Source organism: Aulonocara stuartgranti, assembly GCF_965226115.1.
Source record: "Aulonocara stuartgranti genome assembly, chromosome: 15".
Lineage (NCBI taxonomy): Eukaryota > Metazoa > Chordata > Actinopteri > Cichliformes > Cichlidae > Aulonocara > Aulonocara stuartgranti.
Genome location: NC_138951.1, coordinates 8557254 through 8573791, shown reverse-complemented (window position 1 = coordinate 8573791; position 16538 = coordinate 8557254). Strand labels below are relative to the sequence as shown.

The 16538-nt window shown below is 39.0% G+C and overlaps 1 protein-coding gene across 1 annotated transcript; it reads right to left on the bottom strand.

Moving 5' to 3' along the window:
* Window positions 1–9489: 9489 nt before the first annotated feature.
* tcf21 (transcription factor 21) lies at window positions 9490–11904 on the bottom strand. Its single transcript, XM_082506731.1, has 2 exons — window positions 11156–11904; window positions 9490–10418 (listed from the first exon to the last, which is right to left on the bottom strand). The coding sequence occupies exons 1-2, from the start codon at window positions 11588–11590 to the stop codon at window positions 10329–10331; spliced, it is 525 nt and encodes a 174-aa protein (XP_082362857.1). The 5' UTR covers window positions 11591–11904; the 3' UTR covers window positions 9490–10328.
* Between the last annotated feature and the right edge of the window lie 4634 nt (window positions 11905–16538).

Here is a 16538-nt window from a genome sequence, read left to right as displayed (position 1 = left end):
TTGAGGCTGTGGACAGGTGTCTTTTATACAGATGATGAGTTCAAACAGGTGCCATTCATACAGGTAACGAGTGGGGGACAGAAAAGCTTCTTACAGAAGACGTTACAGGTCTGTGAGAGCCAGAGATTTTCCTTGTTTGAGGTGACCAAATACTTATTTTCCACCCTGATTTACGAATAAATTCTTTACAAATCCTACCATGTGGATTCATGGATTTTTTTTCCACATTCTGTCTCTCACAGTTGAAGTGTACCTCTGGTGCAAATTACTGACCTCTGTCATCATTTTAAGTGGGGGAACTTGCACAATCGGTGGCTGACTAAATACTTTTTTGCCCCACTGTATCTTTGAAACGGATTTATTTCAAGGGTCCTAATTTTAAGTAGTGACAGCATTTGGTTAAACAAGAGAAAAAGAGACCAATATAAAGGAAATGCAGGGAAAGTGTAAATGCGTTCTGAGTCTGAATCTGTGAGTATTTCAGTAGGGTGTCATTATTCTATCTTTAAATTTTACCAAGATAAGAAAGTAAGGCTTTCTATCTGCCATACATGAAATCACTTTGGGGTTCTTTAGAATATGTTGTTTGTTAAGATAAAAATAAATATGAGAGTGAATTAAATGTCGTCTTTTCTGCTTATGTGAACAATAGTCTTTTTTTTTTGGGGGGGGGGGGGGGGGGGGGGTTGTCTTTTGTTTTACTTTTCTTCCCTCAGGGGTGTCTCTCAGCTGTCAGTGCCGATGACGTTCAGGTGTGACTTGCGTCACTAAGCTGTCACTGTGTACGTGACTATGTGTGAATCAGTGAGAGTCTATGGATTTGGGTTTTTTCCCCAAACTTCTGGCCTGGTGTGCTAAACTCATTAAGACAGTAAGCAATCAGATTTGAATGTTCTGTGTACTCTGGTATAAGTCATACATGCACATATTTTGAGGAGTACGGTGAGGCCGTCTTCCCATGTTCACATTGCTTGCTGTCATCTGTCATGCTAACTCTTTCTATATCTTACTGTGAGCCTTACTGTGCCTCTCTTAAGGGACTCTCTGTTTTCTTTCCTTAGTCCGGTCCATCTGCTTCCTATAACACTCGGGCAGTCCAACCTGGCTTTCCAAAAACGCCTTCGACAAAATCAGACATTTATTCACGTACAACCAAAATAGTCCCCCCCCTTCCAACAAAATAAGCCCACTAAAAAAACTGTCCTGGGCCTGTTTCAATAGGGTGGTCGAATCTGGACCCAATTAAAACAGGGGACCCCCTAAATTTCCTTCACACCCAGCTTGAGGAAGACCCCAGATTAGAGGAATATTTTCCTTATTGCCGACTTTCACTTTTCACGGGACGGTAATTGAGCCCATGTGTGCTCGGCATTGCGAGGTGTTCCCTTTTTTGGTGGAGTGTGGATAAAAACGGCTCGTTGTTAAAGCCATCGGGGCCGGTCACAGACTTGATAAATCTGTTCTTTCTACCTCTTTCCTTTTCTTCTGGGTTTTCGCTACAATCCTAGGAATGTTGTTTGGAATTAATAGGAGAGGGAGATTTTCTTCTTTCTGTGAGACTTGGTCAGACGTCCATGTGGGAAGAGGCCTAGATGTAGATGAGATCAAATAAACAAAGTCACCTGTGAGTGATTCCAGGTTCTAATGAGACACAAGTTTGCCTGTTCAAATGTGCACCCACACACACATACATACTCACACATGCGCGCGAGGCCACACATAGTATGTTCTCGTATGCAATCACAGCCAATTTGATAAGCACGAAAGCAGGTGTTTGTGTCACTGATATCCTGCACATGCCGTATGCCACCGCACCAACATACTGGCATACACATGCACGCTCAGTGAGGATTAGCCACAGCTTCTCATAAACTCCGTGACTCAACAGTGAGAGCTTGTGTTGTGCTCCCCTATGCGGTGACCCATCATTATCCTCACTCCGGCTTTGTGAGTGCTCTGCTCTGACAGAGAATGAATGGGCGCTTGTTAAATAAACTCAGGACATTGCTTAGGTACCACATTTGTCCGCACGATATTATTCTAAGTGCTAATAATAAGAAAAGCATCCGCCTGATTCGTTGCTGTTAAAAAGTCTGATCCGTACCTGCAAGTGCGCTGCGGAGAACTGCACAAGTCAGGCTTTGATTCATGTCTTCCTAATTGTAATAGACCTGAATCCTCTAAAAACAACATGTGGATAACTCTTATGCACACACAGATACCCACATACAGAGGACTGCGTGTATGCACACACATGCACACACTCCACACACAGGTAATTGTGCCCACCTGGGAAAACATAATTTAGTCAGGCGCCCCTTCCTTCTACTAACACTGCTCTAACGGCACGGATGTGTGTTCCTGTGTGTATGTGTGTGTGTGTGTGTGTTAGAGTGACCTTTTTTACCCTTTTCTTGCTCTTTGATCCCAGAATGCGTTTGACTATCAAAACTCCCTAAGCCCTAAAAAATCCAATTACAATGCAACACTTCACAAACTTTGCACTTCAACGTTTGAAATGATCAAAATGCTTGTCCGCGCAGGCCCAGCAGCCTAGCTAAATTAAATAATAGTAATAATAATCATTTATTTGTCTTCTACACTGTAAAACTAAGGCCTCCAATTGCAGACTGGTGCATATATAAAAGCAATTTTTAATTGCTGTAACATAAGCACCAAAGTGCAAACTGACAACCACCATGCTTAGCTCGAATTCCTTCACAGTCTGCTGAATGTGAGGCTACATAAATCTGTGCCTTCAGCGAATATCTCAAGGATGAAGACACAAGCATCTACTCGAGCTTATGTTTTGGTTTCACCAGGAAATTTGTTATTTTAAAACTGTGCTCTGTTGGAGGATGGGGATGGTTGAAAGCACCCAGGCTGGATGAATCTTGTTCTAACCATCTCTGAAGGTGTCTGAGGAAAGTGATGCTTAAGTGACCTTACTGGAAAATCTGTGAATTCTGACCATACCCTCTGAATGTTGCAAGAGAAACGGAGTCTCATTAGCCTCAGTTTCCTATTCCGATATAGCTCATCTTCTTCAATATTCAACATGTTGTGTGTTAAGAGATATAGAATAGAATCTCTAGCAAATGGGCTACAGCAACAGAAGTCCACAGCTAAGAACAGGCAACTGTGGCTACAATTCACACAAGCACACCAAAATTCTGCAATAGAGGACTGAAAAATGCAGCAGACTGTGACAGCACTGAGCAGCTCCTTCAGTGGGAGACTGCGGCACCCACGGTGTGGGACGGAGAGATTTCGCAGGTCTTTCCTCCCCACTGCTGTCAGACTCCATAATAAAGACTTTAACTGATCAAGCACACACATCCATACATATGCAATAATACTAAGTGCAATAATCCTTTCTGTCATCGTTGTATTTTTACTCAGTTGTATATAGTATTTGTATTTGTATTCTATTTTTATCTTATTGTATATTTATTTTATTTTATTCTACTGTATATAGTATTTTATTTTATTCTATTCTGTACAGTTGTGTACTGTATTTATTCTTATTGTATTCTAATTTTTGCCTCATAACTTTTGCACTGTCCACTTCCTGCTGTGACAAAACAAATTTCCCACGTGTGGGACTAATAAAGGTTATCTTATCTTATCTTATCTTAAAATATTGCCTGGTCTGAGGAGTCTCAATTTCGGATGTAACATTCAAATGGTAGATTCAGAATTTGGCAAAAACAACATGAAAGTATGGATCCATCCTGCCTTGTGTCAACAGTTTAGGTTCTGGTGTTAATAGTTTGAAATGTGTTAACTAACTAACACAGTCTAAGTAACTATTGTTGTTATGTGGTGCTATAAAAATTTTTTTTAATTGAAAATGTAATTCATTTATTGCTGGTCATGTCCACCCCTTTATGAGTACAGTGCACCCATCTTCTGAGGGTTACTTCCATCTATACAGTGAAGAGTTGTCCAACTGGGCACGAGTAAAGTGTAACCAATGAAATGGCCAGTGAGTGTAGCTGTCAATTTTTGTGTGTGAAATAAACTGGCTGTTTAAGCTTTTCATGTCTCATTGAAGTCACTGTTGTTTCTTCGTCTTCTGTGCAGAAATGTCACATATATCTTGAAACAAATACGATATAGAACCCGAAGCACATAATGGCAAAGGTGAAACATAATAAATACCTGCTTTGATTTGAATGCATTTACTATTTAAGAAGTTCAGATAAGAGATAAGATAAGATAGAACTTTATTAATCCCTCGGGTGGGTTCCTCTGGGAAATTCGACTTCCAAAAAGCACAGCAACGACCGAAGTTACAGTTACAGAATTGTTATATATATATATATATATATACACACACACACACACACACACACACATATATAAATACAGAGACAAATATAAATAAAATATACAAAGGGGATAAATAGAATAAATAGGAATAAAAAATAAAAATACAAGTGAATTGCACATTTCAAGTATTGAGTCTATTGCACTGTTGACTATTTACAAAAAGTATTGCACAAGGTATTGTACAGTGAGGTGAAGAGGCACTACAGCTTAGTTGTTCCCCCCTCCTTTGTCCTCCTGTTTCCCCTCCCTCTCCCCTCCAGAGAGGAGTTAAACAGTTTGATGGCGTGTGGGACAAAGGAGTTTTTAAGTCTGTTCTGTCAATCTAAAAAAAGTTTTCCATGATATCAACAATTTCAGGGATGAAGACGTGCTGTTGACTCCATAGATGACACCACTGACGTAAAGGACAGAAGTCTGATGGCAGGCACCTGCTGTGCCTTTTTTAATAATCACAAAGTGATGCCAACAGTGACACACACACACACACACACACACACACACACACACACACACACACACACACACACACACACACACACACACACACACACCCCAATAAACATGAGCATGAGTCTGATCTGGGCAGGCCCCAGCTATCTTTGGCATCTCCTCTATTCTGGTGGTTGCTGTGCCAGTCTGCTCAGGCAGTGATGTCAGCTGATACAAATTGACACCACTACCAGCTGTTGCCCTGCCTTAATCATGTTAGGATATGTGGCAATTTTTTTTTTTACAATGCAAGTTGAGCATTGAGTTTTATGTGCATAATTTAAAGCAGCTCGTTTGCACTTACTGTAACCGAGCAGACAACAAATCTTTCAGTAAAACATTTACTCAAATATTGCCTTACACGTCATGAACATTAACAAATTAATGTGCTCATGTGCTAAATTGACATTTAATTGACACAGAACTGAAAAGCAGATTGTCCTACCAAACTTCGTCTTCTTTCTCTTAATTTCTAATTTTGAATAATTAAATTCAAATTAGATTCAAGGCTCAATGAGAGCTTCTTTCTTATTTGAAAACAGAACAACAACACATATTCATTATCGACCATAATAATAAGATCATGCAAGACGTGCGATATCGGTGCCATGAACTACTAAATGCTGTCTACTACAGTACTATTCAGGTAACTGCTGCAGTTACTACAGACAGCTAGCACAGTCACTACTGCCTGTTATATGGAAATGTAGTGGCACCTACAGGACATTAGCAGACCTATATAGGTCTGCTTTTTATATAGGTAAAGCAGACCTATATTTTAACACTTGAGGTATGTGTTTAGATCCCAATGAGAGGGTCCTCATAAATAAAGCTCAATAACTACCTTAGCTTTAGCTCGTCTGGCTTACTGTGCTCCATTTAGTTACTGCTCTACGTTACCATCTGTATAGTTTTTGTAAATGCTGTCCTCTAATTGTGCCCTCAGTGCCTTTCTCAATCGTACTTTTTGTTAAGAAGACTCCTCTGCTGCCATCTACTGGTATAAAAAAGATGCTGCAGGCATCATGAGCAACCCACATCACCCTCTGCATGAGTCTGTGAGTGCGCTGAGCAGTCAGAGACTGAGACACCCTTGCTTCAGGAAGGAGCACTCTTGCAGATTGTTCATCCCGACAGCAGGTAGACTCTATAACTCCTCAACAATGATGTCATGAGTCACTTGGACACTGTGGACATCCAGTGGACTTCCACGGTCACCACTTCATGCATAATGCACCATATATATGTATGGACATGTGCATGTATATGTATATACAGAATATATATATAGATAGATAGATATATATATGTTTAGTGTGTACATGTGTGTATGCATGTACATATCTATACTTAAAGATACTTACTTACATAGTAATAGTAGTAGAATAGTTCAATTTAAATCTTATCTTATTTTATGACAGAATAGTTATCAGAAATAGACAATCAGTAAGAAATAAGCAAATCACAAACCCCACAATCCACCTTTTATGGAAATTCATAAGAGAGACCCTAACTCCCTGATTCATAAGCAACATGCTGAGAGACGTATTAGGTGAGCTGAAGGGGAAGCGTGTGCGGCCGGAGTCACAGATGTGTTCAAGGTGGGGATGGGATTACATCATATCAGCCCTCTCTTGTGTGCAATGGTGACTCCTGCATGACCTCATCTGGTCAGGCAGAATGATAATAATAATAATAATAATAATAATAATAATAATAATAATAATAATAATAATAATAATAATAATAATGATAAAAGTAATAATAAAAAGTAATAATAATAATAATAATAATAATAATAATAATAATAATAATAATAATAAAAGTAATAATAAAAAGTAATAATAATAATAATAAAGGTTTGGGATGTGTCATATTTGGTTCGGCATCAAGGATCATCTAATCTGTGGTAAACATTACATTTTTAATATATCATGTCAATCAAATGCAATTTTTAAAAATCCAATAAAATATCAAATTAATTCAAAACTAAGATACGTACTTATTTTAAATCATAGTTTTCCTGAAATATTTTCTTCAATTTATAAAATTTATATCACATGTTCATTATGTTCTAAACCTGATAGTTTCCTTAATAATCTGAGTATTTATCATATCTATGGATATGTGCAGATATTTTAACTGTGGATTATCCAACAAATAAATGTCATTGTAGAAAAGTACAATGTTTTGAAGTGAATTTACTATAACAAACGAGCTTGCAGATTTTGGCCTCACTTAAATTTTGTCCAGGAGATGGCAGTCTGTAGATACTTCATGCATGGCAAATGCAGTATCCAGAGACGGCATTGTGGATAGGCCTGGACAGTAAGAATAGAAAGAACAAAGTTATGTGAGTCATTGGGTTAAATGCTGTTGTTTTCTGCGAGAGTATGTGGTTTGTAGATGGGCTGGTCAGTGCATCAGTCCTTAAAGAGGTTCTAGGAAGTAAAATAAAACATCAGCTTATGCTGTCGTACAGTAGTGACGTACAGCTAAGCCGAGATCAAGTTTTCAAAGAAAAACAAGGGTCATGCAGATGTGAAACATGATGGGATCAGATGGAACAAAATGTGATTTTTTCGTTTCCTCCCCTTAGTGTGTGGACCTTTTCCACACCACAATTTTGGGAAGCCATCCAACAAAACAATTAGCAAGTATGGGAATCCCAGCCCTTCTCTCATACAGTTCCCTCCCTCTCTCCCTCCTCTATCTCTCCTCCTCTCCTGCTCTTTCCCTGCAGCTGGAGCCAGGAGAGAGGCAGCCAAGTTTATTTTCTCCTTGGTGGTCCCTTTGGGGTGGTGGCGAGGCCCCCGCCGTACTCCTGCTGATGTATTAGGTGAGGGTCCTTTAAGAGATGTCGGTGGGACTCTTTTATTACTGCTGCACTTAATCTTATTGTTCCTGTTAAAGGATACTTGTTACTATTCTTATTTTTCTTCTTCCTCTTCTTCTATTTAAGTAACAACTGTGTGTGATTAAACTCACCTACATCCCTGCTGCTAGTTTGAAATGGGAAGTCCTAATCATTAAAGACGATAGTGTAAAAATCGAGGAAACTGAGAATACACCCAGGGGTTAATGTAAGCTTCATTTGGCAATATTTTATAAAATTATTATTTTCCAAATTCACTCATAAAAAAGATGAGCAAAATACAAAAAAATGACTGACTGGATTGACTTCATGTTTTTTTGCCTTGCTCTTTTGCTCCCTGATGTAGTATTCAGATCCTTCTCAGATCTTTGTTTTGTCTTAAAACAACTCACAATATCCTAAATGAAAACTCTCAAACTGACTCAAACTGAGAGTTTTTAAATGGAAATGTCCATTTAAAAACAGAAGAGTTCAGAGGATTTCACTGAAAGACTCTGATGAGACATTATGAGCTCACTGGCTGATTCTCACAGCGCTCTGGAGACATAGATAAAAAAGTAAAAGAAAACAAAACATCTTCTTCTATTGAATGGCTAAATCTACAGCAATGTAGCTAATATATCATAAATAGATCAAAAGATATGGATGGAAAATCGGCCAATAATTATACTAGCTATAGCCAAACGACTTGGAAAACAGGCTGAGATATATATATATATATATATATATATATATATATATATATATATATATTTAATATATATATATCATTTATATATATATATATATATATATATATATATTTAATATATATATATCATTTATATATATATAAATGAAAAAAATTGCCTAAAAATTCTCTACATTTCTAAAGGTATGAAAACTGCGTGTTATTTTTTCTGACTTGAAAGAGTACTTGACCTCCAGAGGTCATATAGGTTATAGCCTAGGTGTTTAGTTAGTTGTTTTTAAGGAGTAAGTGAAAACTAGTGCTTTCTCCCTTTTTTGCGCTCTCTTTTTTTTCATTCCCAATAAACCGCAGTGAGAAAAGTGAGAGAGACAAAGGGGGAGAGGCCTTGTGTCAGAGCGCATAAATAACTGTCGACGTGATGTAAACACAGCGGTCATAACCCGAGCAAATTAAAACAACTGGTCTGGGCGGGATTAAAGCAGGTTTTCTACGTCTAAAAGAAACAAACTCCAGCGTCCGCTGACCTCCAGCGACTGCCTTCTGATTGGCCGAATGCTAATTAGTCAATCCAATCACCGCATGCGCGTGAGTTGATAAGGCAAAATGCAATTAAGCTAACGAAAAACGACGATGGCTGCTCATATTTTAGCGGTGTAGCTTCATAAATAAGATAATAAACTGTTATTAAACAGCCCTGACAGTTAGGTTAAAACAATTTTAAAAAAGTAAAAGTCAGTGACAACAATGATACTTCTCAAACTGGCACCCGGTTTATTTACCTTTCTTGCATTTACCCTATCAGCAAAGTTAGCAACGAGATAAACGTGATTTGGCCTATTTGGCCTGTTTACGCCACAAGAAGAGTAACTCCTTTATAACGCCCACATAATCTACCAAGGCAAACGTTTGTTTATGTAACGACAGCTTTGTCCACTGTTATCTTTCAGACACAACAGAGGGAGACTCGGGCTATCTGTACCTACGCTTTGTTGGTGGGCAGGGTCTGCTATTCTGAAGGAATGGAGCGATAAGGCGGGTTGCCAGGTCAAACTATTGGCCCACACAAGAAAAAAATAATAAGGACTGATTACACAGAGTGTAAAAGTGGTACAAATATATTTCATATACTTCATGTAATCTGTACAACAATTTGAGCAGGTTTCATGTGCCTTATCCAGCCATCCATCAAATCATCCATCCATCATAAGACAATCGCAAAACACAGGCCTGCATCAGTAAAAACGCATCTGCAGATTATTACTGTTTGTTGGAAAAAAAGGAAAAAAGAAAAAAAAAGAAAGAAAAAGAAAAAAGAAAACGAAAAAAAGCAATTTAACCCTTGTGTGGTGTTCGTATTTTTGTTACTCAGCCAGTGTTCATGGGTCTGGTGGACCCGCTAGAGTTTTGGCTTTCCAAATTAACACCATCAAACAATTTTATGTTAAATTACTCAACAGATGTTTACTTCATCCCAATTACAAGACATATGAACAGCAAACATGGTTAATTTTTTCCCTTTACCTTTGTTAGATCACATTTATGAATTAATGTGCTTCTCGTTTTTCTTTTATATAAAATGTTATAAATAAATCAGTTATAATCAAGTGGAGTGAGTGGAAAGACACAACACATTTACACGTGAAAAAATAATTAATTGTTTAATTTTTCTTTTGAAAAAAACTGAACACGGGTCTCACAGACCCGAACACCATACAAGGGTTAAAGTACAAAGTTTATCTTTGAACCAGCAAAGATAAAAGATCACAATGCATTTAAATAAACGATTTTTTTTCTTTACGGGAACGAAGGAGAGTGGGATGCCCTCCCGTTATTCCCACTCAAAGTCTGCAGAGATGAGACTTGCATTTCAGTCACTATAGGATTTTTTTTTTTCATTGTTCCTTTAAAAAGGCAAAGAGCTGCTGCCACTGAGCTGCATCAAGACGCCGTAGTTCCGCACAACCTCGTTGAGTTCAGCATCTCCTTCAAATCGTTCTCCGGTTTACCTGCAACCATGAAAGGCCACGTCTGCGGAGGAAAACGCAACCAGTTAGAGCGTGCACTGTCAAAGAGTTTAGACTAAATCAAACCTAAATTCAAAGCCAGTATGCGTGGAATCACCTTAAACCACTAGGTAAACATAATAAAAACATCATTCATTTGGAGCAAACAGTCTCACTTAGTGCTCTCGGGTGTTATTAAAACAAACATGTTAGTCACAATATAAAGCTTTAACGTGGAACATTTAACGTTTTCTGGCTCCAATATTCATATTTAATTAAGTTCAGTTCTAGCGTTTGATAAATAATTTTGAATTGCAATCCGTTTTTTTTCTCAATTTGCTCCGAAAAGTTATTTTTAAAAAATGACATCACTGCAACATTAATTTCACCTGTCTCCCCAACGAATCACTGCCGGCACTGACGGCCTAACGATGAAATTGCACTTCTTGGTCTGCAGCCTACAGGGATTGTAAACTGTTGGGTATTTATTACGCTTGCACGAGGCTGGCTGTTTGCTTGTTTGTTTTTTTTTACCTCCCTCGTGCACCTGCCTAGTTGAGCGATCGCCCTCCTTTGTCACTTTACTGAGTAATTGAGGCCTATAATTTGGCCTTTGCAGGCCACGTTAAAATAACGAAACAACATTGGATTTTGATTAAAAGTGATTCAGGTATTTCACTACATTATTATATTAAAACTCCAAATTGGAAGTGTGAAAATTTGGGGAGCAAAAAGGTACAAGCCCCTTAAGCCCATTCTCACCAGGTTAACAGGGTGGATATATCCATTTTCGTATTTGTCGTTGGCCAGTATCTGTCGGAGGTGTGCTATGTAGCTAGACGCCAGGCGCAGTGTGTCCAGTTTGGAGAGCTTGGTATCCGGTGGTACCCAGGGTAAGGAGGTCTTAAGCCGGGAGAAGGCTTTGGACAGGACTCTCATCCTGGCTCTTTCCCGGGCGTTGGCCGCGTTCCTCTGCACCTGCTTGCCCTCCTGTTGTGCCACACCCTTGGGCGCCGTTTTCCTGGACTTTGTCTTCCGTTTTTTGCCGGGCGTTTCTCTCCGTTCCTCGTTTGCGCATGAGCCCTCGCAGTTTGAGCTCTCCTCCGTGCTCTCGTTGGAATCTTTACCGGAGGAACCAAACTTCAGGATGCCGTCCAGGAGCTCGTCGTCGACATCGCTGAGAGACCCGGTGGACATATTAGTAGCGTATTCCCACTGAAGCGGGCTCAAAACATGGGAGCAGAATTCTTCGGCTGGACACGATTGAACAGGATGTGCGCTGGATGTTCATGAACAACTAACTGTGCAGAAAGGAACAGACTTTTTTTTTTTATCTTTGTGACCAGAGAGGGCGTTACCACATGCAGGGAGGAGACAGCGGTACTGATCTTTCTTGCTGGCTCCCCAAAGGTTTCGAGGATCCCAAGGGACCCTGGATGAGCCCAAGATGTAGGACATGTGTTTTATTTTAATCATTGTTCAACCCGGAACATGTGATTTCCTCATAAAAAAAAGAGAGACAGGTGCATAGAATTTCTTTCTTTCTTTCTTGAACCTTTTGTCATAATTACTGAAAAATTACATTGGCAACTACATGCATTGCCCACCAATCAGTTCTGTACATCTACTGTATTTTAAGTTAACCTTTGTCTTGCTTGAGACCTCCAAATTATGTAGTTACAGTGATCACAGCACACAACTGCACTCCTTAAACTATGCAGCCTGAAGTAGGGTTCACAATAAAGTGAGTAATAAAAAATATTTTTTAATGCATTAGTTGTAACATGAATAAAGACGTGCATTCTTAGAAACTGGAAATGAACTAACCATTAGCAAAATACAAATGTAATCTGTGTAGTGATATGTTGTCTCTTAATTACAAGAAAAGGTAGTCTTTTTATTTTTTATTTCATTGAATAATGAATTATGAAATTAGATTTGTGCAAAATAATTGCAATTCAGCTCCAAAAGGATCACAGTTTAGCCAGTTCCGCTCACAGTGTCCACATAACTTTCAGCACATCTTGCCAGTAACAGAATAAAGTGCAAGGACAGTGGGTGTGGGGTTTTTGGAGTGGTGTCACGTCTCAAATGGCAAACTGGCGCCTCAGTCCCCTCTGATGTAATAGATACCTGGCACCCACAATCCCCTGTTTGGCCTTCCACATCATTCCACACTGATGCTCCATGCACTGGCCCACTCAGGCCCAAGTCCAAACAACAGAGGTCTCTGGAGCTCCGGTGGGGTACATTACTGATAATCCCATGCTTCCTGTTCACTTGCTTTTTTTGTTTAAACTGTTCATCATTACACTGAAATATGACGAGTTTGCATGAAGCTTCAGGTCTTTCCTCCTGGGATGCGGGATTGTGTTTGTGGGTTTGTGTTTGTGTGAGCAGATCCGTTGGCTACACAGCTGAAGTGTGCAAGGAAAACAGGTGTGTCTCCTGAGAGCTGACCTTTAACCCCATAGCTTCCGGTGTCACAGTGCATCCAAACAGGTATTATCTAATTTATCAAAAAGAAACACACAGTGAAATCCTTCCATTTTGGCTGGGCTGCACTTCTTCAAGTGGAAAAGCCTTAAAAAGGATAGAGGAAGAACAAAGCTCTTTGGGAAGAAATACAGGGCAGATGTAAGGAAATGAGTAAGAAAGTAGAGCAAAGAAAAAAAAAGATAAGTGGGGGGAAAGGAGGGAGAGGGAAGAGAGGAAGAAGGGGGTTTAATCTTCTGGGTGGGCTGGAAATCAAAGCACTTAGTTGAAAAGTAATAATAGAGTCTGTTAGATTGATGATCACCTCTGAGATACATGGATCCACCAGAGAGAAACAGAGAGTGCGAGAGAGAGGGAAAGGGAGTCGAACAAAAATAGCTCACGAAAACCTTTTTTTCTCTGTCCCGTGAGTTGATAAAACACAGGCCCTGATGTAACACTGTCATAAATATAATTTGTACTCTTACTTAAATTCACATATGGCCTATAAGGAAGAGAAACCCTATGTGGTGAGTGGGCATTCCGTTCTTCTTAATAATAATAACAAATAAAGGTCCTGTAAGTGTTTAGGAGAGCCTTTCAGTGAGCATTTTGCCCTCTCAGAGCCTCACTCATACTCACAGTGACATGAGGCAACAGGTGGAGAGGGGGCAGTGAGAAAGATGGAAAGAGAAAAAAAAAGTGGGGACCCTGGCACTTATGGAGGGACATGCTGCTAATTAGCCGGTTTGGGGCCAAAGGTTAGGCTGGTTGTGTGATGTCACCAGGCAGGGACGGGTTCCAGATGTTGTTCCCAGGGCCACCGAGGGGGACATCTGATCCTGTGTGTCATTATCATCTGTCTCTCTCTCTCCTCATGCACAAGAACACCTCTGTTACATGTTTAAGACAACAGTGTGTTAAAAAAAACAAAACAGCAAATGCTAAAAAAGTCATTTGAAAATTATAAAAAAGAAACAGAAGAAAATGCAATGACCAAGACAATCAGTGTTTTGACTTGTAACATGAATTGGATCAGATAGATATATACTGTTGTCCAAACAGATACTAATGAGGTGAAACTTAAACTAAATTTTAAAATGTTCCATGTGTTCATTGCATTCTATGCAATTTGTCCGATACTTTTAATTAACAGAATATGTAGGTGGAAATGAAAATCCATGATATCCCTGTCTTTGCTTTTACAGGGCAAAGTATAACTGCACAATATGCTGAGCACTTGGTGACAGTGGGAAGGAAAAACTCCTTTTTAACAGGAAGGTGCAGCCATCTGCTGTCACCAGATGAGGGTGAGGGGAGAAACACAGGAAGAGACACACTGTTGAAGAGAGCCAGAGATTAATAATAGCTAATGACTGAATTCAAAGTGGTTTATAAACACATGGAGGTGAGTGAAGAAGAAGCTGTTTCAGAGTCTCACGGCCTTCCACACCACTGTGCTACCCCACCCATACGTAACTGAACCCTCATTGAGAGACTACACAACCCATCATGTTCATATACTATGATGTCTACACTTTTTGTCATAGAAGTTGCCTCTGGAAAGCACAAGTTTTATTCACGGTGGGCATGTAAAGATATGTTCGTGCACCATGACATTGTGCTTCCCCCCCTTGAGGCAGCAGTTTATCTAACACTGCTGCAAGTGTTAATCAAACATGATGAAATAGGTTTTATTTCAGTGTCATTTTGTCTGGCACAAAGTCAAGACAGATGGTTTAGAGGAAAATGCACTGCAAGTATTTCACAGCATCAGACAAATTTATCGTTTACTGAAAAAGAGTCTGATGTCATTATTGCTTGATTAGCGTCTATGCAGTGACATGAAGTTATCAGTGAGCAATGACAATAGAGATTATTTTTTTCACCTCATTTCAGTTTTTTTACAGAGCAAAGATGAATAAGTGTGGCTTTAGTTTCAAGTTTCACTAAAACATGTATCTCTTTTGATTTCTTTACTGAGGTTTCAAACCTTGTGTGTGTTTCCTTAAAAAGGCAAAAAACCTTAAGGCACGGTATGTTGCTGCAAAACAATTGACAAATGAAATCGAAAGGAATCGTGGAATAAAGCGAAAACACTGTTGTGTTTACAGTCCATGCTCATGTTTTTGTGACTCAAAGGGGCTGAATTAAAAAAAAAATGAAACTAGCTGGTTGATATAGCTGTAAGGGGAGAAACTATAACTCTGGAGTGAGGCTTAGGGCGAGAAAAACATCATCCATCTAAGTCTTAGCACACCAGTTCCCTGTCCCTTATCACAGCTATACTCCCACAAAACACACACACACACCACACACATGCATATGCACCTCAGTTCAAGCGTTCCTAAAAAAGAAAATCAAAGAAAAATAATTAAATGAGAGGTTGCAGAGAGTGCAAAGATACAGCGGGGAGAGGAGAAAGCAGGGCAAAAGGATGTTGTGGACAAACTGAGCAATAAGAGAGAATTATGAACATGCTTATGGGAGTGGAAATATCATATTATATTTCAACAAGACAAGACTGCAATCCTTTGATAATCAGTGACAGGAACATCCGGGGGAAGGAAAACAGTGATTTTCTAGAATAAGACTGATATTCTGTCACAGTGTAGGTTAATGACCTGGAAGTCTTGTCCTTATAGTGTGAGGGAGCTGGACTGTAATGGTCTCTGGTATGCAAGTACACTTATCTGTACAAGTGTGTGCATCTGTGGTAAATGGCTTCACAAACAAATGGAAATGGATATGAAGAAAATGAGCGATATCTTGGAGAATTGTGGAATCAGTGAAGTTAAAAATAAATCATTGTCCACTTTATCCGTGTTAAAGTGCAGTGAAAAAGTATTTGTCCGCATCCAGATTTCTTCGCATATTTGTTACACTTAAATGTTTCAGATCATCAAACAAATTTTAATATTGGATATAGGAAATTTAATAAATACAGAGTGCATTTTTTAAAATTAAGATTTCATTCACTAAGAAAAAAAAACCCTGTACAAACCTACCTGGCCCTATTTGAAATAGTGATTTTCCCCTAAACCTAATAACTGGTTGTGCCGCCCTTTGGCAGCAAGAACTGCAAACAAACTGGGATAACTGGCAATGAGTCTTTAGCATCACTGTGCAGGAATTTTGACGCAGTCTTCTTTGAGAGTTGTTTTAATTCAGAGGGTTTTTGAGCATGAATTGCTGCAAAGTCATAACAAAGCATCTCAATAAGATTTAAGTCCGGCATTAACTAGGCCATTCCAAATTTTGTCTTATTTTAACTATTCAGACACTCACTGAAAATGCAAATGGAAATTCGTTTACCTGCAAAAATTATTATATGAGACTTTACTTAAAAGGAAAGATCTTCTGGTTTCTGAAAAGTTGAGTATGTGGTTAAAATGAAACCCAACCCTATCTCTAACTGTAGTTCTATCCCTAGACACAGGTCATGTGAGACCCGCTGGATGCTTAAAGGTTAAGGATAGCACCTGAATCTTGTGACTGATGATGGATATATCCAGTGTGAGTACAGCATCATTTGTTAACATATTATATGTAAAATAATAAAATCTTTCAGCCTTGAGATAGCTGAAATAGGTGAGTTTAAAAAACAAAAGTACCTGAAACAAACTTGTGGATTCAAAGCAAAATTTAATTCAATCTGGTGATTTTGGAC

What these genes read in the sequence shown, in the direction of transcription:
- tcf21 (XM_082506731.1), bottom strand. Translation starts at nt 11,590, where the DNA reads ATGTCCACCGGGTCTCTCAGCGATGTCGACGACGAGCTCCTGGACGGC. An exon ending in ATATCCACCCTGTTAACCTG is followed by an intron (nt 10,419 to 11,155) that starts GTGAGAATGGGC and finishes TTTCCTCCGCAG; the next exon opens with ACGTGGCCTTTCATGGTTGC.